Below are 24,423 nucleotides of genomic sequence, written 5' to 3'. Positions count from 1 at the left end.
ATGAATAAGGGCTGGCTGGAGCTGGAGAGCGACCCAGGTGAGGAGAGGCTTGGGCGAGCCGGGGGCTGGGGAGGCCACGGGTAGGCCCGTGGGCAGGTGCTTGCCCGCGGGAACGCCCCTGTCTGATCCCCCTTCTCTTGTCGCCCCCACTCAGGCCTCTTCACCCTTCTGGTGGAAGATTTCGGTGAGTAGGAGACTTCCCTGCCGGACTGGAGCTGTGGGCGCCCACCCCTGCGCCTTCCTTGCTCCAGGGCCAGAGGCCACCCTGTCCGAACACTTTCCTTTCCTGTTCGCAGGTGTCAAAGGGGTGCAGGTAGAGGAGATTTATGACCTTCAGAGCAAATGCCAGGGGTGAGTGACTTGGCACCAGGGCCTCTGCTCACAGCCAACTGGGGCTGGGGGAGAGTGCCCCTCAAGGGAGGCAGTATCGGGAACCCTAAGTTATAAAATCTCATTAAGGTAGCATCCCTTCTGTCTGGGTACTCTCTTTCTGATCAAGATGATATTGTTATTTTTCTCCCAGTATTCCCTCAGTACTTCCCGTTATGTGCCCCCCTCATCCAAATCCTGATCATCCTTTAGGGGTACAGATCAGATGCCTTTCCTGGTCTTGCAGCAGGAAGCTCCTTTTCTCCCCCACGTAGTGCCTTTTTTGCAGCTGTAATTACTTACTTAATTGCAGCTTTAATGTGCCCATTTGTGTTTGTGATTTTAATTCCCACACAGAGTCCTGGTTGGCCTGTGGCATTTGCCAAGGCAGCTTCTGGATAGACTTCCAAAGGGTCTTGTCCTGGTGGTCCCACAGAATACAGGTGTGGGGAGACTGCTACGATGACAGACCAAGAAGTCTGCTTTTTGTTTCCTGGGATAGAAGGGGATGGCTTATGTGTACATTTGTTTTTCTGGTTCCATTGAGGCCCAGCCCTTGCGGTCCATGAGTGAGAATTAGTGTTTAAACTCCTCATTAGACAAAAGTTTTTGTTCTCACCTTACCTTGTGTTCCTACCAGTCTGGTCTTAGGCTGTTGATTCCAGCTTTACTTCTGTTATCCAGCAATCATAGGCCCTAGGTGTAAGGAGCCTGGGTGGACTCCTAGAGCATCACAACCAGATGTTGATGCTTGACTCTACCTGTGGTAGACCTCTTGGATGTGAGCACTCAGGACCACTTGGGGCCTAGTGTGGGGAGAGAGGCAGGATCCTGGCAAGGACACCCGAGTGGTAACACGATGCAAGGGAACAGGAGGAAAAAGAAAGAGGTGATTGCCTTCTGCCAACAAGGCTGATCTGGCTCTGCCCCTTACTTTCTCCAGCCCCGTATATGGGTTCATCTTCTTGTTCAAATGGATCGAAGAGCGCCGGTCCCGTCGCAAGGTCTCTACTTTGGTGGATGATACGTCCGTGATTGATGATGAAATTGTGAATAACATGTTCTTTGCTCATCAGGTCTGCTGGGCTCTGTGCTGTCTGGAGGGTGGGATGCTGCCGTTTTCTTTGCTTGAAAAGTGGAAATGAGGGAAGGCAGGAGAAAAAGATAGGCAGATACCAATGGTGTTGGTTACAGAAACCTCTTGGCAGAAGATACTGAGCTCATATTCACTTGCTTGGGAGCACCATTAGGCAGGTTGGTGTCAGTCATTCTCCACTCTTTGTGTCCCCAGATACCTGGTGAGTATTTAGTTGGTGCTTCTTGAATAAATAAATGTTGAGCCAAGATGAGAATAGCTTATGAGAGTGTTGTCCAGATTTGACTATTTCTGTCTTGAGTCCTCATTCCCAATGAGTATGGGCTTGAGAGAACTTGGAGTGAGGGGTGCTGCATATGGGTGACTCTTCTTGGTTTCACAGCTGATCCCCAACTCTTGTGCTACTCATGCCCTGCTGAGTGTACTCCTGAACTGCAGCAATGTGGACCTGGGGCCCACCTTGAGTCGCATGAAGGATTTCACCAAAGGCTTCAGCCCTGAGGTAGGCTGTGGCACCTTACTCCAAACTCATAGCCACTAGTGGTTTTTTTCCTTTATAAATGATCATTTGCATTACATTTGTGCAAGGCAATTGGTTTTAAACCAGAGAAAAAAATAGACCTAGAAAGGGAAGGGACTTTTCCTGGGTGACACCATGTTAGGGCCTTCAGTTTCAGGAGTTTTCCTATTAGGCTGTGTTGCTTCTGGTGTCTACTGGCACAAGGCCAGTACAGCCCATCTCTTTGGGGCTCCAGAGCTCTCTTCTGCCCTCCCCTAGTCCATTAGGAGTGTTAATCTGTACTTCAGATTCCTGAAATGCCTCCAGGCCCGCTCTCTGGAATTATCCTCCCACCCAGAAACCCATCTGAGAAGTTTTCTGACATGGCTTTATTTTCTTCACTTTAGAGCAAAGGATATGCAATTGGCAATGCCCCGGAGTTGGCCAAGGCACATAATAGCCATGCCAGGTGTGTAGGAGATGTGGCAGCTAATGGTGGTGGTGGTGGTGGGGTGCCACTTTTTTTGGTCCTGACTGTCTTTTCCTAGGCCTGAGCCACGCCACCTGCCCGAGAAGCAGAATGGCCTTAGTGCAGTACGGACCATGGAGGCATTCCATTTTGTCAGCTATGTGCCTATCACAGGCCGTCTCTTTGAGCTGGATGGGCTAAAGGTCTACCCCATTGACCATGGTAGGCACCCTATACTGGGGACCCACTGGATTTCCTGTGCTTCCTTCTTGGGGAACTGGGGCTCAGAGTCCTCAGGTACTTTAGGAGCTTGTGGCAGAGGGTAGATGCTGAGGACATTTGGCTCTGGCCAGGATGTCACCCTGCACTGTCTGCCCAGCCCCTGATTTCTTGGCTCAACTGCTCTTCTCCATCCTCCTTCCCATGCCTGGCCTTCCTAACTCAGGATTTCCCACCTACTAACTTCTTGGTTTTCCCCAGGGCCCTGGGGGGAGGATGAGGAGTGGACAGATAAGGCCCGGCGGGTCATCATGGAGCGGATCGGCCTCGCCACTGCAGGGTAAGAACTTGTGACTGTCCCTTTCTACCCTCTGGAGCTGTGCCCCTTTGAGAGGGATAGAGAAATGGGAACCATGGCAGAGGGAGGTCAGGTGATTTGTGTAAGGCCATATAGTGAATCTGGCAAGATTAAGTCTAGGTCTTGTGCTCCCAACTCCTTGCCCCATATTTGTTTTGGGCTGCCTGTGGCCTTCTCCAGGATGGGCCAGAGGAGGGCCAGGCCTTGTTGGGATGTTGGGGTAGCCCAGGTGTGTTCACTCATTTCCTGACAGTCCCCTCACATAGCTCATTGGAAGGTACCAGCTAAGGTGCCTGGCATGCATGGCTAGCTACTCCGACCCCTTGGGGTGGGGCCTGTACTTATGGCCACAGGTATGGTTGTAGGGAGCCCTACCAGGATATCTGCCTCAACCTTCTGATGGTGGGGCCCAGGGTGGGAGCTGCTCTCATGGCTGTGGCTGTGACTGCAGGGAGCCATACCACGACATCCGCTTCAACCTGATGGCGGTGGTGCCCGACCGCAGGATCAAGTATGAGGCCAGGTTGCACATGCTGAAGGTGAACCGTCAGACAGTGCTGGAGGCCTTGCAGCAGGTGGGTTCCACTCCTGTCTGGCCTCTGCCCAGCCTGGCTTGGCCCACTCCCCACTCCCACTGTGGCATCTGTTCCTGATTCCCAAGTCATTCTTGTGGATCCAAGTACTGATGAACTACTCTTCTCCCTTTGTGGGAAAGGTGGGACTTGGTGGGGAGGTGTATGTGCAGGAGAATAACTACTAAAAGGAGTTTTGAGTCTGGCTGTTTTATTTCCCTGTAATTGAGTGAGGGGGTAGAGCCAAAGCCATATTGCTGCCCCTGGAGGGCTCTTAACCATGCAAGGAAGAGGCCTGGGTCTGCCCTCACTCCTGTGCCATGGATTCTGTTTTCAGCTAATTAGGGTAACGCAGCCAGAGCTGATTCAGACCCATAAGTCTCAAGAGTCTCAGCTCCCTGAGGAGTCCAAGCCAGCTAGCAGCAAGTCCCCCCCAGTACTGGAAGCAAGCAGGGCACCAGTGGCCTCCGAGGGCACCCACACAGGTACTGGGGGTCTTGGGGCCTCTCTTTCATGGGCCTCTAAGCCACCCTCTTATAGACTGATCTGGGAGGCCACGCTGAGCAAGTCTTTCTGTGGATGTCCTTGGGCAGTGGTGCAGAGGGTCCTGTGGGAGGTTGGAAGCCGGGTTCCTTTAGCTGTGTACCCTTGGAAGGTGGGAGGCCAGCAGTTTCCTCCTAAAGGAAGGCTCCTATAAAGGGTTGCTGTCACCACAGGCCCTGGGCCTTTCTATAAGGCATACTCCCTTTCTTGCTGTCTCAAGAGGCCTTTTTCTTTCTGCCTTTTTTTTTCCCCCTATCTCATCTCCTCCCTGCTGAGGAGGGAGGGGGAGCAGTGCTGTGTCCCAGGATTGGGGAGATGGGCTGGAGACAGCTTCTTCAAGGATCTCCCTGAAGGTCCTGCCTGTGCTTGTTGCCCTGTCCCAGATGGTGCGGAGGAGGGGGCTAGTTCATGTCCACCTGCCCCGACCCACAGCCCTCCCAGCAAACCCAAGCTGGTGGTGAAGCCTCCAGGGAGCAGCCTCAATGGGGTTCCTCCCAACCCTACGCCCATTGTCCAGCGGCTGCCGGCCTTTTTGGACAATCACAACTATGCCAAGTCCCCCATGCAGGTAAGCTGGGAGCACTCCTGTAGGATTTCTTCCAGGCATTTCTTAAGAGGCTGTAACAGGCAATTTCCCCAAGTGATTCCTTGGTGTCTGCCTGCTGCCTGGGCCTGGGTTGCTGGGCTTCTCTGTCTTAGAGTCCCCCATAACAGCATTTGGGGAGGCAGAGAGAGCTTCTCTGACTTTAAATGTGGTGGTCAACGTTTAGGTACAGCTATATGGATTAGGTTCTGTTGGCAATACAAAGGCACGTTTTAGAGCACTCTGTTTCAGAAGACCTGTGTAGACAGGCGGTGTGGTTGGAGGCAGCCTTCCAAGACCTCTCTCAGGGGTGGGTGCTGGAGCACTATGAGGCGTTCAGCAGATGGCTTGGAGAGCCAAGTTACCTTACTCTCTGTAAGTGCTGGGCCTGACCTGACTACCCTGGGTCTCTCTGCCCCAGGAAGAAGAAGACCTGGCAGCAGGTGTGGGCCGCAGCCGAGTCCTAGTCCGCCCACCCCAGCAGTACTCAGATGATGAGGACGACTATGAAGATGATGAAGAGGATGACATGCAGAACTCTGCCATCAGGTCAGCCCCAGCTCTGTAAGCCTGTCAGGCTCTGGGTGCCATAGAGCCTGTCCCAAATACTCCAGCCTGTGTCTGAGAATGCCCTTTCACAGATAATGCTTAGCATTTGCTGAGTGCAGGGCCCTGGGGAGGCTGGCATGAAGGGGCTGACCCAGGCCCCCAAGGAATTGTTGGTGGGCTTGGGGGAGGGCTGGGCATGTTAACACCAAGACATGTTCTGTTGGGCCTTGAAGGATTGGATGAGGCAGGGGTGGAAAAGATGTTGCGGGAGACACAGCATTGGCAAAAGACCTGAAATGAGGTGGCTGGAACAGAAGAGTTGTTCCTAGAGGACACATGGCTGTCAGAGGAGACTCTTCTTGTTATTGTTGTTGTTTGCCATCAAGTCGGCCCCGACTCATAGCAACCCCTCCTTGGGTTTCCGAGGCAGTATCACTACGGAAGTAGATTGCCCAGCCTTCCTTCTGAGGAGTGGTTAGCAGTCAGTTGCCTTAGGCACTACGCTAACACGGCTCCTGGAGGAGACTCTTAGATATTGGCTATTAGAGCTTAGGCTGCCAGGCTGGGCGTGGCTGGGTCAAACTGCTTGGACCCAGTGTGAGGAGCTTCCTGGGTCAATCCCTGGAGGCCAGGAGGTGATGAGGCCATTCTGGGCACTGCTGAATGTGGTCACCTGGCCTGACTCTCAGCTCACTTCCCCTTGGGCCCCATAGATACAAGCGGAAGGGGCCGGGGAAGCCAGGGCCCTTGAGTGGCACCGCAGATGGGCAGCTGTCAGTGCTGCAGCCCAACACCATCAACGTCCTGGCTGAGAAGCTGAAAGAGTCCCAGAAAGACCTCTCGATCCCTCTGTCCATCAAGACTAGCAGTGGGGCCGGGAGTCCAGCTGTAGCAGTGCCCGTGCACTCGCAGCCCTCACCCACTCCCAGCAATGAGAGCACGGACACAGCCTCTGAGATTGGCAGTGCTTTCAACTCGCCACTGCGCTCGCCCATCCGCTCAGCTAACCCAACGCGGCCTTCCAGCCCTGTCACCTCCCACATCTCCAAGGTGCTTTTTGGTGAGGATGACAGCCTCCTGCGTGTTGACTGCATACGCTACAACCGTGCTGTACGTGACCTGGGTCCTGTCATCAGCACAGGACTGCTGCATCTGGCTGAGGATGGTGTGCTGAGTCCCCTGGCACTGACAGGTGGGCCTTTGGCTGGCTCACTGGCCACTTGGCGTACCTAACGGGGAGGAGGGAGGTGGCTGGGTGACCACCAAGTGTCATGTCCTGCCCTCATGGGTCTTCTCATGCCTTTTCTCCCAAGAAGGTGGGAAGGGCTCCTCACCCTCCATCAGACCGAGCCAAAGCAATCAGGGGTCCAGCAGCCCAGAGGAGAAGGAGGTGGTGGAAGCAACAGAAAGCAGAGAGAAGACTGGGCTGGTCAGGCCCGGTGAGCCCTTAAGCGGGGAGAAGTACTCACCCAAGGTGAACTTCCATGACATTCTCTTGGAGCTTCCAGTCCTGACAGGGAAAGCCTAGGGCACTGTTGCCCAGGTGCTAGGTTCTGGATTGGAATTTTGGGGTGAGGGTTGGCTGGATCCAGGTACCTGGAGTCACAAGGGCCTTTGTAGACCCTGTGGACTCGAGTTGGTCATCCTTGCCTACCTTGGCACTGACCAGCACCCCCTCATGGGTGCAATGCTGGGTTTTGTCAGGAGCTGCTGGCACTGCTGAAGTGTGTGGAGGCTGAGATTGCAAACTATGAGGCCTGCCTCAAGGAGGAAGTGGAGAAGAGGAAAAAGTTCAAGGTGGGTTATTTGACTGTTGTCCCAGAGGTGCTACTTCCTGAGTTAGCTGGCAGCTGCTCTAAGGAGATGGGCTGTGGTCTCTCTTCCCCTCTCCTGCAGATTGATGATCAGAGAAGGACCCACAACTATGATGAGTTTATCTGCACCTTCATCTCCATGCTGGCTCAGGAAGGTGAGAGGACTCAACTGCTGCGTCATCTTATCTGGCGTATCCCTCAGGTCCCCCCCACCCCCTGCCTTGGGGGCAGGGAGGGTTGTGAGAGCCCCAGCTCCTGGATTGAGGCTGTGGCTGATAATGTGGGTGGCTGCTGGCAGTCCAGTCACCTGCTCAAGGATCTCTGCCTCTCTGCAGGCATGCTGGCCAACCTGGTGGAGCAGAACATCTCGGTGCGGCGGCGCCAAGGGGTCAGCATTGGCCGGCTCCACAAGCAGCGGAAGCCTGACCGGCGGAAACGCTCACGCCCCTACAAGGCTAAGCGCCAGTGAGGACTGCTTGCCCTGACTGCAGCCTGCTCTTGCCGTGTGGCCCTCACCAGGGTCCCTTCCCTGACCCACTCCCCCTCTCCCAGTATTACTACATAGTTCCAGCCAGAGCACCCAGGCCCTGGGAATGGGAGCCAGGCCGGGATTCTCCGCATCGTGCCCCAAGTCCTGGTGGGCAGGGCAGCCCCATAGTGCTCAGGAAGTAGCAGCTGGCACTACCTCCACAGCCGGCTGTGGAGTGGCAGGACCTGGCCCTCCTGCCTTGGGCAGCAGAATATATATTTTATCTATCAGAGACGTCTATTTTTCTGGGCTCCAACCCATCTTGCCACCACTGTGTTGACATAGCCGGCTTCCCAACTGTACTCTCTCCTTGTAACTGTCATCCTGGTGGGCCCTTGTCCCTGTATCACACAGTGTCTCAGCTAGAGGTATAGGTAGACAGTGGGCCCTGTTGCTCTAGCCTCAGCTGCCATCCTGTCCTCTTCATTCCTCCTGGGAGAGCTCTGCACTCAGGGACCCCCAGCTGCTGGGCTGGATTGGGGGTGGGTGTCCCAGTGAGGGTGGAATGAGCAACCTCCCTGGGGTCCCATGACCTGATCAGAGAGAAGTGTTTGAGCCGATGAGTGGCCTGTAGATTACCCTCAGGGCTCTAGCCAGGCATGTCAAGACTGCTTTCCACGGCAAGACTCTGGGGCTATTTGCCTTCAGTGTTGTGGGCTTGCATTGGGTTCCACGTCTCCCTGGAGCCTGATGGCTCAGAGGAGCCTCTGCCCAGCCTCTCAGTATTATCATGTCTCCCTCCAATAGGGGTATGGATAACAGAGACAGGGCTGCTTGCAGGGAGATGGCCCACTCAGCTCTCCCTGTCATGCCAGCTTCCTCAGCCTCTGCAAGGCACTCAGGGTAAGGGACAGCAGGACTGAGACAGCCAGTTGGAACTCTTGTCCCCAGAGGGCCTGATGCCAAGGGATAATGAGCCTAGCACTGCCTCTGGAGCTCAGGCTCCAAAAAGCCTCATGGCCTCTTCTAGTGACCCCAGTAGAAGAAGGTGACCTCAAGTAGGCCATTTATCTGTACATAGTAACTGGGTGGTGGGGTGGTGGGGTGGGTGGGTGGTAGCTGGCAGGAAGGCAGGTGCCTCACCCTGAGCATAGCCTGACCCCTCTTGCCCCTGTAAATATCAGTGAATGAATAAAACTGAAGAAACGAGCCCTCCTGTGGTTGCTGGCCTGAGGTTTGTAGGCTAGGCTGCTATGGGGGCAAAGGACCTGGGCCCAAGCCCCTGTGACTAGAATGGTGAGGGGCATGCTTTCTTAGGGTATATGGCCCTCCTGCCCTGGGGCACAGTCTTTGGGATAGAATATTCTGAGAGGGCAGGTGCCTGTGCCATTTACCAGGTCAGGTGGCTTTGCAACCTGGAGAGGTGCTGGGGCTTGGTCTGGAGTCTAACCCTGTCTGGAGCGTCTCACTGGATGGGTGCTGGGACCTTGGAGGGCTCATGTCTCCTGTTGTTGCATTTGGGTGGGTACAGCAGGCCAAAGCTGTCATCTCTGCCACTCTACCTCCTGCTAACTACATTCTCTACTGGTGACCCTCACCACTGCCCTGCTTCCTTGGCAATGAGTCCTGCAGAGGAGGCCTAAGCAAGCAGCTAAGGCTCAGCTGAACTACTTTGAAAACAACTTTAATGCTAGCCCTCCCCCACCCCCTGGTCCTTCTGTCCAAATCTAGTAGTCCAGGGCACAGATGAGAGCTACGCCACGCTTTATCCAGTGTCGCTGGGATAGTTGGGTGGGGATCTCCACAGCAATGACATAGTTGGTGGAATGGCCTGTGGTTGATAGTGTACCTGAAGTAGATAAGAAGGGGGCATGTTAGGCCAGGGTCTGCCACAACTAGAACAGGGATGGGGTGTTAGGCCTGACAGACTGAGCTGGGGACAGGAAGGGGCCCTGACCCAAGAGGGAGCCTGCCTGACGAGTGGATCTGGCCTTGGCTTAGACCTGCCCTGGGTTATTTCACTGGGGACTGAAGAACTTGTGCCTTTGCTCATTTCATTTTCTGACAGATCCAGCCCAGGCCATCTCCTTTCTTGGCTTCAGTTACCCCTTCTGAATAATGGCAGTCTGGGGCTCATAGGTTCCCAAGACCCAAGGTGGGTGCTGCTGACAGAGGTAGGTGGAAAGTGAGCCCAAGAGGCACTCCCCACAGATGCTGAATCCAGCCCATGGACACTGCCTGTCTGCTGCTGGCTGGCACTATCCTGGCCCAAATGGTCTCAGGAGTGCTGGTATCAGCCTCTGCCTCCCTATCCAGCCAACCTGTGAAGCCTAACTAGTCTGTGTTGGACCAACCTTGGGTCTCCACCTGTGTTGTAGGTTCCCCACCCTGGGCCCCATACCAGCACGAGTCAGTGTCTTGTAGATGGGACACAGGTAGAAGTTCTGGTTCTGGGCTTTGCGGTTGGGCACTGGCAGGAGCCAGATAACGGCCATCTCTGTGTACAGCTCTTTGGGCCGAGACTCGGCCAGCTGGAAGGTCACTGGGTCCCAGCGGGCACCTTCCAGGAACAATCCATAGATGTAGCACCCCTCTTTAGGCCTCTGCTGGATTGCTGACAGTGGCTCGGCCATCACCTGTGGTGGGCACACAGATATCCCTCAATGCACACAGCTGGAATCTGGGTTAGCATTTGGGCAGGGGGCATGAACTCCCTGCTGAAAGCTGCTGCCTGCCTACCCGTCACTCACCTGTTATACTAGCCAGTGACCTGTAGTCTGCACCCTGCTCCTAAAGCCTTCTCTTGGGCTCATGACCTCTTTTGGCCTGGGTCTTCCTGGATCTTTCCCCCAGTTGCTTGGCCACCTCCCTCCCTTGTTGATGGGTCCCCCACCTCTGCCAGCCAGCTCTGACCTCTGTCCCTCCTGCCTGGGCCATACCCTAGGCTTGCCATGTGCCCTAGCCCTGCCTGGAACCAGACCTTGAAATCAAAGGAGATGGTATCAATGGAGATGACGGACTTGCGGGCAAAGTTCTGCAGGGTGCCTGTCAGGAAAGCCTGGGGGAAGAAGAAGCCACTGATCCAGAAGACAGCTGGGATGCCATCTTGGATCCAGTTCTCCAGGAAGTTCAGGCGCTGCAGTAGGTCCATGACCCATGAGGACAGTGGCTTGAGCGATGGGTAGGCCTTGGCTATCCAGAGCTCAGGTACAGCATTGTTATACAAGCTGGCAGCCATCAGCTCCAGCTGTGAGGACATCACCACCAGCCCCTTGAGTGCCTTGAGCAGGTCTCGCAGTGTCTGTGTAATCACTTGCAGCAGCCTGTTGTACCTATGGGGGCAGTGACCAGGAAACAGGCAGTGGTTTAGGGCTATTTGGCACTACCTACAATGGACAGAAAAACAGTGGCAGAACATAGAGGCTAACAGCATAGAGCTGGGTCAGGCAGCCTGTGTGAAAACCCCAGCTCCGGCCCATCATAAATGTATGATCTTGGGCAAGTCACTTACTTGTCTTTCAGGCCTCAGCTTACTTGTCTGTAAAACGGGAATAATAAGAATGGATGAGTGAGGTGAAGGATGTACAGCACCACGGTGCCTGGCCCATGGGAGCTTCTGCAGTCATTAAAGCTGCTGTTATGAGCTGCTTGAGTCTTAAGAGCACCAGGCTTAGACTCACCCAGTGAGGTCACATGGGACTGGGGGTACAGGGAGATTACCTAATGACCTCCTGTACTAGCACCGTGTTCATCGACTCTTCATATAGCACGGGGTACTTGGCCATCACCCACTTCAAGTTGATGGGTTCAGGCACCTTGAGCAGGATGTTCTGGGCTACGCCCTGCACTATCTGTGGGGGCAGAAGGATGCTAGGGGTCAGAGCTGGCCCTTCTTAACCCGTAGGACTCCACATGCACAGAGTTTCAGGGCTTGGCCCTGCCCAGCCCTTGGGCTCCTGCCTCACCCACCTCCTCCCGGCCCTGGCCGCCTGCAGAGGATGATTTAGGTTGCAGCTGGATGATGGAGCCCAGCAGGGCAAAAGTCTCATTCTGGGCAAAGGTGATGTTGGCATTGTCATGCAGGCCGAAGAGCTCAGGCATATCATTGAGTGGAAGGCTCTTGATGTAGGAGAGGTAGCCCTGGGAGTAGGAAGGCTGCAACTGAGCCCCTGCCTTGCTCTGCCCCCAGCCTGTGGAGCAGCCCTCCAATTGAGCCCATCCCCCATATCCCCCACTTGTCACCCTTGCTCTTAATACTTATGTATCTTCCTACTGTTCTTGGGACTCTAAGGCCTTACAGACTCTGTATGGTATAGCCTCTGTTTCCCTCCCAGCCCCCTTCTCATCTCCATCCCACTCCCTGCTTCTCCATTCAGCTGCTTAAACCCATCATGCTCTCTCCTGCCATGAGCCTTTGCACCTGGTGACCCATACTCCGGAATTGCCCAACCCAGCCCCAGCCTCTGCCCCCAACATCTCCCCACAAATCTTAGCTGAAGTATCATTTCCTTGGGAAGCTGGTCAGGTTACGGTCTTTGAGGAGCTGCTCTAACCCTCACTAAGGAATTATACCCTAGGTACGGTTGAGAGATAAGAGAATTCACCTCTTTCCATGGAGCCTGAGTGCCAAGAGACAGGGACTAAGTCAGTCTCCTTTGCTGTGGCTATCTTTTGTGGGATGGATTAGTCAATGAAAAGGTGCATGAAAAAGAGCAAGTGGAGGGCAAGGGCCATATCTTCTCCAGGAACCAAGCCTTACAACACCCCCCATTGCCCACCATGCATCTCTAGGGGTGGGCTTACATTGAGGTCATAGGTGGGTTGGATCTGGTGGTAGACGCCCGAGGCACTGTAGCTGTGCTCGGGGGACAGCACATCAGGATTGTAGAAGTCCTCCAGGATATTCATGACGCAGCGGCGGTCCCAGTCATCAGTGACCCGGCCCCCGTAGTTGATCTCCCCTGCTGTGTACTTAAGGACCTATAGGGTGGGGTGGATGAGGGCCCCTGCAGTGCCCCAGTCCCAGGGCCCCCTCTTGTCCCCGGCCCACCTTGTAGGGGATGTCAGCATACTCATCCAGGAACATCTTGAGCTGGCTGATGCAGATGCGCAGGTCTCCATCTGTAAACTCGTAGGGTATGTTGAAGCCCAGAGGCCCGAACTTACGGCGCTCCAGTGCATTCCCATGGAACAGACACAGCGACAGCAGGAGGGATTTGAACTCAATCACCTGTGGGAGGTAAGGACATAAGGAGGGAGGAACTACCAGGGGCCAGGTGAGAGGGCCATGCTAGGTACACCTCACCTTCTGACAAGAGTTGAGGAAGTCGTCACTAAGGCTACTATAGGACTTCAGTAGGTTGGCCTTGACACCGCGTGGTGGCTCAATGGTCATCTTGGAGCCATTCTGCAAGATGGACACTGGGAACTTGTTGCTGGGCAGGCTGGTGAGCCACAAGCGGAAGTCCCGGTGCACCTGGTAGCCACATGAGCATTAAGACCCATCCCTGGTGGCCACCCCAACACCAGGCTCCCTCCTGCCCAGGGACCCTGAGCCCACCCCTTGGCCTGACTTCACCCAAGAGTGGGCCAGGTGAGGCTACACTGGCCACTGGTTAAGAATATGGATTTTTGGCGAGTCCCAGGACCACTGGTCTGTACTGGGTGGCCTTGAGCAAGTCATAACACCACTCATAACTGTAACTTGGGGGCCAGTGAGAGGATGAAATGAGTTGATGTACGTGGCATGAGCCAGGTACCAACTGTATGGCCTGTGCCCGGTGCTGGGCTGAATGTTTTGCAGGATTAGCTTACTTCCACCTGCACCACCAGCTCCAGATGATTCTACAATTATTCCCTTTGGCAGAGTCATCTGACAGGCAGGTGGCACACCTTGTCAGGGTTGATGTGTTCGATGAGGCGCTCCAGGGCTGGCATCCAGCTTGGGGCCAGGTGGCAGTTCTGGAAGAAGACCCACTTGCCTCTCTCTATAGAGCTACGCATCATGGCTTCTGCCCGGGGGCCCTGTGGGGATAGAGGCACTGAGTGTTGGGGATCAGAAGGTCTTTTCCCCAGCCCCTCTCTCCCCCTCTTCGCTTGGCCCTTACCTGTCCTTGGCCCAGGGAAATGGCAGAGAGCTTCTTGGAGAATTTCATCTCTTCAGCAAACTTGTAGAGGTCGGCAGCTGGGTCTGTGCCAGGTGACAGCACGAAGATGAGGGGTGTGATGGAGTTGGAGTCTTTGAACACGGCTGACAGGTTAGCTGTCTGCAAGGGCAGGGGAGATGCAGGGATCACGTGGGTCTGAGGAAGGGCAGTAACCAAGGCAAGGATGGGGGACCCTGGGGTTCCCCAGAGAGGTCCCTAGGGGGCTCCTGGTGGGGCCAGGAACCTCTCAGAACTTCTGGGGTGGGAGGCTAGGAGCCCTGGCTATCAAGTGATCTGTCCAGGGGCAGCCAGTCCCTGGACCAGCACTTGCCTGTGGCTCAATGAAACGAGGCTCCAAGTTGTTGGCCACGAAGTCCTGCATGGCATTGGTGACCTTGTCCCCACGTAGGCAGCGGAGTACCAGCAGCTTCTGGAACTGGTCCAGGTACTCATCCCAGATGCCAGGCAAAGGCTCCCTGCAACAGTGTGATGTCCCCTGAGAGCTGGCCTGTGGGAGACCACTGGCCACAGGGACTCTGCCAGCTGGATGACAGGGGAGAGTAGCATATCCTGGGGTACAGAGTGGACACACAGAAGAGATGTGGCTTTGACTACAGTGTGACTTTAGGTGCCCCTCAGAGAAGGCCTCTGGGCAGGCCTGTTCCTGGAGCCTCACCTTCTCTGTGCCCACCCTGCCTTGGGCCCAGCTCACCTGTGGGGATCAATGCTATCAAAGATGACCTGGAATTTTGAGAGGTGCTTCACGAAGTCATAGGTGAAGGAGGAAAAGGCTGGCAGGTTTGAGAGTGCCAGGATGTCTCGCCAGGCCCTGTCAGACAGCCAGTCCACTGCAGGGTTCTCAGTTACAATCTGGATGGGGCCGCCTGACAGGAGGAAGTGCCACTCATCCTGGAGGGGCCAGAGGAAAGCTAGTGTCCAGGCTTGGTGGCCACCTCTGGCACCACCACCTAGCAATGCCTCCCCTACCATCCTCACCCAGAGGAACTGAGCCCCTTCTTGGGCAGAGTAGACAGATCTAGGTTAGTGTCCTCACTCTGCCTTTCCTGGCTGTGCACCCTTAGGCAAAGGATTTGACCTCTCTGAGCCTGTTTCCTCATTTGAAAAGCAGAAAGAAATAGAATGTTGCTTCCCAGGACTTTGTGGAGGTAGGCGAGAATATATCCTTGAATCCAGTGCCTGGCACATAGTTAGGGCTTGAGAAGTGATGCCTGTCACTCTCACTATCTGGGCAAGACTTTCCAGCATGCCCATAAAATGGTCAGGGCCTCATGAAAGCATGAATCATGGTCAAACAGGAGTGAGAGATGCAGGATAGCGTTTGTGCACACAGCACAGTTAAGGCTTGAAGAAGGCCTGTGCTGACAGGATAGGCTGGACCATGTGGAACCCAGGGATTCCCAGCTCTTTTTAATCAAGAAACTGTGCTTCCTCGGACCTCTGTCCCTTAGTCTTGCTGGGCCCTCATGCCTGCTTTTCCCTTTCCTTCCACCTATTCTCCCAGGCCTTGCAACAGGGCCACTTGTCAGGGATCTGCCCTGGAGCAGCACCCACTCCGCCATCTCTCTGCCCAGGCACCTGGTCGATCTTGCCCTCATTCATCATGATGCGGACACACAGCAGGAAGGCAAACATCAGCTTGTGCTTCTCAAAGAGGCTGCGGCAAACGTTGCTATAGAGGCTGTAGGTCAGGTAGCGATTGATGTTGGCAATGCGCTTCTTCAGGTTATCTGCAGGACAGGGAGGTGGTGGCAGAGAGTGGAGATAGGTGGAGAGAAAGTCCCAGGGCTCCTGCCCAGCCTATCCTAGCCTGTCTCCCCAGCAGCCTTAGGACAGAGTCTGAGCATGGAGGCCTTGGGTGTTCCCAGTAAAGAGGCTCCAAGGAGAAAAGAGAGGAGGTATGTGTGTGGGTGTGTGCATGCGTGCATGTGCATGTGTACGGCTTATGTATTGTGAGTCTGTGATGTGAGAGTATGGGCAGGTGACATGGATGTAAGTACATGTGTGTGTGCCCATGTGTGTCACATCTGCGTTAGGGTGGGACCCTACTTGAATCTAGGTGTACACATGTGCCAGTGCTACCTGCCCTCTCTGAGTTGGCGATGCCTGAGAGGAAGATGTTCAGAAACCATTCGAGGGAGTACTGGTACATAGGGTCCACGTTGGCCAGGTCAGACACGCAGAAGAAGAGGATCTGGGTGCGAACAGCCACAGGTATGTACTCCATGCGTGTGAGATCAATATCCTTTTCTGTCTGCTCCGCAATCCTGACCTTGGCCTGGGTGTGTGTGTTGAGGAGAAGTGAGTCAGGCCCAGGTAAGCTGGCAGAGAGCAGAAGGTAGGGATGGGCTGGGATAGGGGTCAAGCCTGAGGCGGGTTGACAGAGATAAGCACGGTCAGGTAATGTGGGCAGGTCGGGGTGGGGGGGCAGTTGCTGACCTGGATCTCTGCAGCCTTCATCTTGGAAGCCTCCAGCACCTTGATGAGCTCCATATCATCCACAGGGTTGCCCTCAGAGGAACTGAGTCGGTACAGGATCTGATCCTCAATATCCTTCAGCTCCTGGTGCATCTTGGCATTACTGATAATTAGCTGGTTCTTGGCCTCCTCCAGGTCAGGCCGCTCCTCAGCCACTACCTGGCCTAGAAGCTGGTCCTCTAAGCCACTGCCAAGGTGGGGAACATGGTATCTGTAACACCTGAAGGGCCCAGGAGGGCCAGTCTTGAGCCTGCTCACCTATCCTCTGTGCTTCTGGAGCCCCAAGAGCCCAGCATACTGTTCAGTGACAACCCAGGAGGCCTAGCCTCTGCCTCAGACTGCAAGGCTAGCGCAGTGCCTGCCCCCTAAGTGACTGGTTCTCAGCAAAACCTCACATGGCAGTGTGGAGTCCAAGCAGAGACCAGCCAGTTAGAGGATGCTGGGCTGATGTGAGCTGAAGGGGTCTCTGGACAACTCCTCCAGGGAAAGCCCAGGGCCTCAGCAAGAGAAGGCTGTGAACGACCAATAGGGACAGGTCTTAAGACCTTCACCCCTGGTCTGTGGAATGGTTCACAGTGGCCATTGATATGAGGCCTTAGTACGGACAGGCCTGGGGAGTCTGGACTCTACGTGGGTGACCAGTGAAGGCCATACTGCCTGGGCTCGCACAGCACAGGCAGGGCTTGAGTGCAGGGAGCCAGCGTGTACCTGACTCAGGACAGCTCTGGGTTGAGTGCACAAAGGCCTGGCAAGGGCTGAGTCAGAGAGGAAAGGTACCTGGAGGAGGGTGGGCTGGTGCTGGCAGGGAGGCTCGGGGGATCCTGATCAGAGATAAGGACAAGCCAGGTGCAAATGGTGGCACATAAGGGGAATGGGTGGAGGAGCTAGAAAGGCCTAGAGCAGCAGGGTGTAGGGGAGAGGGGCCTGGGAGGAAGCTGGTAGAGCTTCCAAGTGGGGGAGAGATCCACTGAGTCCTAGCTTGCAGGTGGAAGGGGCAGCCAGGCAGGCTGAACCCAGGCTGGTGCTTGGAGGCTGGGGGTGGGAACTTACCTGGGTGACAGGGTGAAGTTGATGAGGGTGAGTTTGGTGGCGATCTCGGGGGTGTAATGTGGGTTGGGAAGTTTGGTGGTGATGTACATCTTGAAGTCCTCATGGTAGGGGATCACTGTGTCCCCCAGCTTCAGCACTGTGTTCCCCTGCTGCTTGTATGTCTATGGCAGGTAGGACAGGCAGGCGCTGTGTCAGGGGAAGGGGATTGCCCTATTTCCCATCAGGACCTATGGCCACCCCTGTTCCACCCACTGCAGGCCCACCTGCTTGAGTAGCACAGGCTCCAGGGCTGGGTCCAGCTCCTCGCCCACATTCTCGAGAAGGCAGGGTTTGCCAAAGCGGATGGCATTCTCCATGCTGCGCAGGAAGTCGCGATCACTCAGCTTGAACACGTCTAGCCCATTCTCCTTCTCCTGGGAGGGTCAGAGGCAATAGTGGGAGGCCGACAGGGCTGAGGTCTGGCTTGAGGCTCGGCTCCTCCCCCTGCCCCTGCCAAGCCCACCGGGGTGGAGTGATGGGCACCCAGTGGGCAGGCTCACCATGTTCTTGATCCATTTGTTGGCCTGGCCCTGAGGGTCGATAAAGTGGGTCCAGCGCTGGGAGAACTGGGTGATTACCCCATTTTCCACCGACAGTGTGTCATTGGGGAGGCCAGCGATCTGTGGAGGGGTGGGGCAGGCTCCAGACTGGGTCAGGGCTCTCACATGGGCAGGGTCATCTTAGACATCAGCTCCTCCCCACCCCAGCTCCTCCCACCTTTGTGCTTTGACTGTGGTCTTCCCTCTCCTATTGTACTCCCTGGGGCAGGTGACAGTGTGGGGCAAGGTCTCCGCCCTTAGGACCCCTGGCTTCCATCTCCACAGGGCAGGGCCTCTTGCCTGCCTCTCTCCCAATGCCCTCTTTCTCTGGTTCTTTCTGTCCTCCAACCAACTGAGCCTTCCCTCCACCAGACCATCTTCCCAGAGCCCATCTTCCCTCCTGGCCTTTGATCACTTACTCTTGGGCTCTGCTTACAGCCTCTTTGTTCTCTTCCTGCCCTTCAAGGTCCAGTTTAGACATGACTTCTTTTAGAAAACGTTTCTCAACCCTCACTCTAGACACTGTTCCCTCCCTGATATACTTGAGAGTACCCTTTGAACTCTCTTCCCTTATTCAATGTCTGTGATGCATTTGGCTCAGCTTTGCTCCTCTCCTAGCCACCAGCCATTGCTGGGTCCATGGGGGTACAGGGATGGCATCTCCAAACCAGGCCCAGGAAAGGAGAGAGGAAGGCAGGGTACTCCCAGCCCAGATGGACCCTACATGGGCCTGGCCCAGCTGTTCCCATTCCCAGGTGGGCACCTGCCAAGAGCGGATCTTCACGGGGTTCCCCAGTGTTCCGATCAGCGTGGGCTCAGAGGTGTGTGGGACTTGGTGTGTCTTGAGCTGGTTGACCCAGTGGTCGTAGAGTGCCGTGCGGTACTGGCCCTGAGGAGATGCCAGACTCAGGGCCACCCCATAGGACACGGGCAACCTCCTACCTACTCCCATCTGCACCACAGTGCTTAGCAGTTAGGCTTTGAGGTCAGAGGTCAAACTTGGAACCAGGCTGCCTGTGCCCTAATCCCACTTTGGGTGACTTCCTTGGCCACTGCAAACCTCAGTCCCTCATCTGGGAAGCCGGGATGATAATAACAACTCCTATCTGTAAGGGTGGTTGTGAGGATTAAATGAGATAGAGTAAAGTGCTTGGAACAGTGCCTGGCATGCAACAAGCCGTAAGTGTAAGCTCTTCTGTCTTTTTGTCAGAGGGCTCGCTGCTAGGTGGGTTTCCTAACTGTGCACTAGAGCAGCACCTGAAGCTGGGCACCTGATGGTGTTGAATAAACCAGTAGTAAGGGAAAAGCAAGGAGCTCTGGTGGCACAGTGGGTAAGGCATTTGGCTGCTAACCAGAGGTCAGTGGTTCAAACCCACCACCAGTTTCTCTGCAGGAGGAAGACAAGGCAACCTACTCTCATGAAGATTTACAGCCTTGGGAATCCAATGGGGGTCACTATGAGTCAGAATTGACTCAATGGCAGTGCGTTTGGTTTTGGTTTTAAGGGAAGAGCAGCCCTCAGGCCACCCTCATGGAGGTGAGGCTGTAGGAGGAGAGGCCAAATGCAGGCAGGGCTGGGCTCCTCACCGTGAAGGGGCCTAGATAGGCCACGAAGCCGGCGGCCACCAGCACGTCCCCAGATATGTTGTTGAGCATGTGCTCCAGGTTCTCCACCGTCTCCTGCCAGCGCACCTTCTCATCCGCTAGCCCATTGATGAGCTGCAGAGGCAACCCGAGGGGTGGGCTCCAGAGGGGCTGGGCCAGGGGCCAGCAGCCGGCCCTGCCCAGCGTAGTCCCAGAGGTTGTCAGGGGGAGGATATGGATAGCCCTGCCAGACTCCACCTGCCTCACGGGCTCATCCAGCCCTGTGTGAGGTGCCCCCTTTTTGGCACACAGGCCCCTGGGTGGGGGGAGGCAGTGCACCTTGTCTGCACGGCCCAGCCGCTGCTCGCACTGCTCACACTTGAGCTCTAGCTCCTCCTTCTTGGCGATGCACTCGCGGTACTTGGCCTGCATCGTGGCAATGCCATCCTCTACCTCGCGCAGGCGCTGCTTCGCCTCTTCCAGGATCCTCTGTGTCACCTCTAGGTCGTCCTGCGCCTCCCTCAGGGCTTGCTGCACACAGAGGGCCAGACCAGTTCTTTCAGTGCCCTGGGGTGGGGGAGCTGGGTTGGGAGAGCAGTGCCCCTACCTGCAGCTCTAGTTGGTTCTCACCCGCTTGGGCTCCACGGCTTTGGCCACGAAGTGGTACTTGTGCATGGCGCGGACCCACTGGCAGATGGAGGTACAGGCCTTGGACACCTTGGCAATGGCAGCTGGCTGGAACTCTTCGTTGTCAATGTAGGGCTGGATGGCTTTGATCACCATCTCCCCAATGTTGTCCTGGGGGGTGGGAATCAGCCTCATGGTTCTCCCCATCCCGGCTTCCCAGGGAAGATGGGGAGGGGCCTGCAGGGCTTCAGGGCCTGCTGAGGGGCCCCTGATGCTGCCCTTCTGCCCCTGCCCCTGCCCCATGCAGTCCTCTCAGCATAATGTCTTTCCCCTTCAGAAATAAACACAGCCAGAAGGTTGGCCAGAAAAGGAATTTCCATATTCTCAGGATTTCAAATAATAAGATTGGAGATTCTTGCTTTGGGAAACAGCAACAGCTTCAAGACTTGATCACACACAAAAAACAAAAAACAAGCCAGTTGATGTGGAGTCGATCCTGACTTGTGGCGACCCCATGTGTGTTGGGGGGCACTGTGCTCTGCAGGGGTTTTCTTTTTCTTTTTTAAAAAATTCTGTTATTTTTGTTGTTGTTCTCGAGAGTATACACAGCAGAACATACACCAATTCAACAATTTCTACATGTACAATTCAGTGGCACTGATTACATTCTCCAGTTGTATAACCATTCCCACCTGCCGTTTCCAAATTGTTCCTCATTAGCATAAACTTATCCTAAGTTTTCTATCTAATCTTTCAAACTGTTGATGTCAATTTGATCCCATATAGACAGTTCTTAAAAGACACAGGGTTTTCAACCAAAGATGCACGGAAACAATTAGTCCAAGGGACTAGTAGACCATGCGATCCTCAGCCTATTAAAAAAAAAAAAAAAGACCAGGTTTGCTGGTCTGATAGAGCCTGGTGAGACCCCTGAGACTATGGCCCCTAGTTTTTGTTCAGGTACTGTGGCTTCCAGCCAAGCAATAGACAGGCATATGGGGTGAACATTTATATCAGGTAGATACACTCCTTGGAGCAATCAATCGTGGGAGAACAGAAAGGCAGTGTTTGCACAGGGAGATAGCTCGGGGGATGAGAGTACATAGGAAAGAAGGACACAGGGAAGAGGTAACTAGTGGGAGGAAGTGGGAAGGGAGCTGTTACATTGTGGGGAATTACAGTCAATATCATGAAACAAAACGTGTATGAACTGCTGTATGGAAAATGAATTTGCTCTGTAAACTTTCACCTAAATAACAATAAACAACTAAAAAAAAAAAAAGATATAAGGTTTTCAGTGGCTGTTTTTCTGGAAAAAGATCACCAGTCCTTTCTTTGAAGGAGCCTTTGGGTGGATTCAAACCCCCAACATTTCATTTAGCAGCCGAGTGCTTAACTATTTGCATCACCTAAGACTCCCATCACAGACAAGGCCTCATTAAAAAAAACTCATTTAAAGACAAGGCTGCTTCCTGAGAGCAATGTCATTGACAGGTATGAAGGCAAGTGAGTGGACAATGGCCAGGCTCATGTTCAAGGGTAATAATTCCCCACCCTCAGAGCCCACCACACACCTGAGGTGCTTGTCCCACCCAGGAGAGTTCACCCCTGTCTCTCAGGCTGGGCCCAGAGTCTGCATTGTTATTGAGCTCCCAAAGGTCAGAGCCTGGGACCAGGGGAGCCTGAGCACTGGCCATGAGTGCTCCTGGCATGGGTGATTCTCTCTGGGGCTTGGTTGGGCCTGTGGGGCCTCTGGTTTCTAGCAGATGGAAGAGGAAGAGGAGAAGTGGGGAAACCCACAGGGGCTCCAAATGCTCCAAGATGGCCCATCCCAGTAGTGGGGTGGCCTCTGTGGGCTCCAAGCACAACCCCTGAGAGCACATCCCAGTGGACCCAGAGGCACAGATGAACAGACAGATAGAGGCAGAGGGAGAAGCTGAACCTCAGGTGGTGAGGCTGAGGAAGAGAAGGCTTCGGTTAGTGAAGGCCCTCAAGGTCAGGGGGTCACAGGGAGGACAGGACATGAAAGAGGATCTCCAGGCTGTGGAGTCTCAGAGCAACTGTTAGTGATATTCTAAGGCTGCAGGAACCTGCCTGGGTTCCAATTGCCAACATACCTGCCTGTTGGTGCATCTGTCTGTGGACCCACCAGGTGAGACTTCCCTTAGGGCCAGGATCTGGTGGCCCATGGAGCTGTGTGGTGGTGAGGCAGGCAAGGGTACAGGACAGACACCACAGGAGCTATAGTGGACAGGCTCCTCTCCCACCTCCCTGCCTTACTGGATCCTGCCCTTATCACTGCTGGTGTCATCACCTGTCTGGTGCTGGACATGCTTACCTTGTCAAACTTGAAGAGGCTCTCGAGGAAGCGACCAGGGTCCTGCAGTAGCCCCTTGCCTGGCTCCCAGTAGTCATCTACCTTGGATCCCGGCTTCTCTCCAGGCACTTTCTTGGGCTTGATGCCCTTCATGATGCACACAGCTTCTATGACCAGCTTCACACCCGGGGGTGGCCGCTGCATGGCACGTACCTGCAGGCCGGGCCGGGCCAGGGGTGGAACAGTGGAGATTCATCACTGAGTGGGCACCCTGGGATGGGGACAGCTGCCAGATAAGGCAGACCTCACCAACCCAGTCCTCACCACCACAGGACAAAGGCCATGCCTGGGGATCCTCCCAGGTGTGCCTCAGTCTGTAGTTCCTACTGCCCCCCACATATCAAGGCCTGGCCACGAGATTCACTTCTCAGGGACTGAAGCCTGCCCCATGTACCTGCCTCATGTACCTGCCTGAGCTCTGAGAGCTGGTACTGGGAGGACCAGGCAGGCGGCTGGCTTCTAGCCCTAGTTCTGTCCTCACAACCTGGCACATGGTCCCCAAGGAATATGTAGATGAATGGCCTGGGGGCCAGGACCCAAGAAGGTACCAGGGAAGGGGGTGCAAGGGTGAGTACCAGGAGGGGCCTGGCCACCCACCTCAGTCACGTCATTCTTGTTGAGGTTCCGTAGGCTGGCCAGGGCAGCATCCAGGGCTGGCAGTGCCTCGTCTAGATCCTTCTGGGCATCATCAGCGATAGCTTGGGCCTTCCTAGCCTTTTCATTGGCCTTAATCTCCTCTGCCTGCACTGAATTCCGGGTCTCTTCGGCAATGGCCGTGTCCACCTGGGAATGGGAGGCAAAGATGGGCCAGCTGGGCAGCTCTGGGGGGCCAGTGGCAGGGACAGGTATGCCCTGGTTCCCGTTTTCCTCCCTGTGCCTCAGTCTCCCCAGATCAGAGAAAATGAGGGCTAGGATGGCTCTTCAAGGGCTCTCTCAGCTGTGACAGACCATTAAGATCTCAGAATGCCAAAGCCCCTTCCACAACCCAAGTGCTCACTAAGGGGCCTGGCATGGGGTTCAGGGCTTTACATTGGAGCATAACTCTCAAGAGCACCTTCATGCAAGACAGAAAAAGGTGCCCCTTCCATAGGTCACTTTCATTCCATCCACTGGGAAATGTTGCAGAACACTGACTTTGTAGAGCAAGACACGTGGTTTCGTTCTGCCAGAAATCTGTCCTATAATCATACAAGTCTATGATGCCTACTGTGTTGATAGCCTCAATGTGGGGCCCTCGTACCCTGTAACTCTGCACATCTGCTTTGATGGCCCAGCTACTCTGTCTATGTGGTGATTACTGGGGTTGTTTGGGCTCCTCTGTCTTCTCTTCACTGTGTCCCCTGCTCTATATAGTGCCTGACATCCAATAGGTTCTAAGCAAGCATTTGTTGAAGAGACAAATGACTATGGGGGTGAAGAAAGACTAGGCAGCTTGCAGAGGTCAAGCAGATGGTGATCTGGGGTTGAGTGGGGATGCTGAGGCTCTTCAGATAGGGTCAGGCATCAGGAAGGGGGCTGGGAGCACTTTCAACCTTGATCTGCTCCATGGTGAGCATGGTGTCCTTAGCAGCCTCTTCCAGCAGGGGACGCATGATCTCCAGGTCCTCCTGCATCTTAGACACATCCTCAGAAGTACGCAGCAACTGAGAGTGGGGGCATAGAAAGGAAAGCAGGCATGTCAGAGGGCTGCAGAGAGAGCTGAGCCTGGTGTACCAGGGAGGGGGGTCTGCAGGGCCAGTCTCATTCATAAGTGACAGGCTATGGCTGGCAGCACCAGAGGCCCCTATCAGCACAGGTTTCCCTGAGAGCCCCAGAGGAGGGGGGGTCATCCCCTGAGAATCTGTGGGTGACCTTCTTTGGCCTTACCTTGGCCAAAAGCTTTTTTTCTTTGATGAGGAAGGAGGTCACCCATTTAAATACTGTGGGCTGCAGGTAGAAAGGCCAGACTGGGTTGCCCTGGCATCAGGGGCAAAACCAAGCAGACTTGACCACAGGCACAGTGCTTGGCCACAAGGCCTTCCCTGA

The 24,423-nt window shown here is 54.9% G+C and overlaps 2 protein-coding genes across 2 annotated transcripts in view; one reads left to right on the top strand and one right to left on the bottom strand.

Moving 5' to 3' along the window:
• On the top strand, nucleotides 1–7,540 carry BAP1 (BRCA1 associated protein 1). The gene is made up of 17 exons (XM_007952051.2): nucleotides 1–37; nucleotides 155–184; nucleotides 297–351; nucleotides 1,313–1,445; nucleotides 1,848–1,967; nucleotides 2,372–2,433; nucleotides 2,513–2,655; nucleotides 2,914–2,992; nucleotides 3,462–3,585; nucleotides 3,920–4,067; nucleotides 4,509–4,693; nucleotides 5,130–5,257; nucleotides 5,971–6,449; nucleotides 6,571–6,731; nucleotides 6,962–7,054; nucleotides 7,154–7,226; nucleotides 7,407–7,540. Exons 1-17 carry the CDS (start codon nucleotides 1–3, stop codon nucleotides 7,538–7,540), a joined length of 2,184 nt encoding a protein of 727 aa, XP_007950242.1.
• Nucleotides 7,541–9,267: 1,727 nt separating this feature from the next.
• DNAH1 (dynein axonemal heavy chain 1) overlaps nucleotides 9,268–24,423 on the bottom strand; it is a 101,573-nt gene continuing 86,417 nt past the window's right edge. Inside the window, exons 53-77 of the mRNA XM_007952087.1 lie at nucleotides 23,931–24,041; nucleotides 22,996–23,181; nucleotides 22,360–22,551; nucleotides 20,025–20,192; nucleotides 19,734–19,925; nucleotides 19,398–19,529; nucleotides 18,574–18,699; nucleotides 17,772–17,891; nucleotides 17,496–17,645; nucleotides 17,233–17,393; nucleotides 16,144–16,369; nucleotides 15,787–15,982; nucleotides 15,283–15,434; nucleotides 14,399–14,595; nucleotides 14,018–14,162; nucleotides 13,648–13,806; nucleotides 13,433–13,564; nucleotides 12,846–13,016; nucleotides 12,591–12,770; nucleotides 12,344–12,520; nucleotides 11,510–11,680; nucleotides 11,261–11,391; nucleotides 10,521–10,872; nucleotides 9,942–10,176; nucleotides 9,268–9,389 (exon numbers count right to left, since the gene is read on the bottom strand). Coding sequence (XP_007950278.1) covers nucleotides 9,268–9,389; nucleotides 9,942–10,176; nucleotides 10,521–10,872; nucleotides 11,261–11,391; nucleotides 11,510–11,680; nucleotides 12,344–12,520; nucleotides 12,591–12,770; nucleotides 12,846–13,016; nucleotides 13,433–13,564; nucleotides 13,648–13,806; nucleotides 14,018–14,162; nucleotides 14,399–14,595; nucleotides 15,283–15,434; nucleotides 15,787–15,982; nucleotides 16,144–16,369; nucleotides 17,233–17,393; nucleotides 17,496–17,645; nucleotides 17,772–17,891; nucleotides 18,574–18,699; nucleotides 19,398–19,529; nucleotides 19,734–19,925; nucleotides 20,025–20,192; nucleotides 22,360–22,551; nucleotides 22,996–23,181; nucleotides 23,931–24,041 — 4,284 coding nt within the window. The remainder of the gene's footprint in view (nucleotides 9,390–9,941; nucleotides 10,177–10,520; nucleotides 10,873–11,260; nucleotides 11,392–11,509; nucleotides 11,681–12,343; nucleotides 12,521–12,590; nucleotides 12,771–12,845; nucleotides 13,017–13,432; nucleotides 13,565–13,647; nucleotides 13,807–14,017; nucleotides 14,163–14,398; nucleotides 14,596–15,282; nucleotides 15,435–15,786; nucleotides 15,983–16,143; nucleotides 16,370–17,232; nucleotides 17,394–17,495; nucleotides 17,646–17,771; nucleotides 17,892–18,573; nucleotides 18,700–19,397; nucleotides 19,530–19,733; nucleotides 19,926–20,024; nucleotides 20,193–22,359; nucleotides 22,552–22,995; nucleotides 23,182–23,930; nucleotides 24,042–24,423) is intronic.

The sequence above is a fragment of the Orycteropus afer genome, unplaced genomic scaffold, assembly GCF_000298275.1.
Source record: "Orycteropus afer afer isolate SDZICR_OR568_19922 unplaced genomic scaffold, OryAfe1.0 scaffold00323, whole genome shotgun sequence".
Classification (NCBI taxonomy): domain Eukaryota; kingdom Metazoa; phylum Chordata; class Mammalia; order Tubulidentata; family Orycteropodidae; genus Orycteropus; species Orycteropus afer.
The sequence above is the reverse complement of the archived record's forward strand: the minus strand, read 5'-3'. Positions and strand labels throughout refer to the sequence as shown.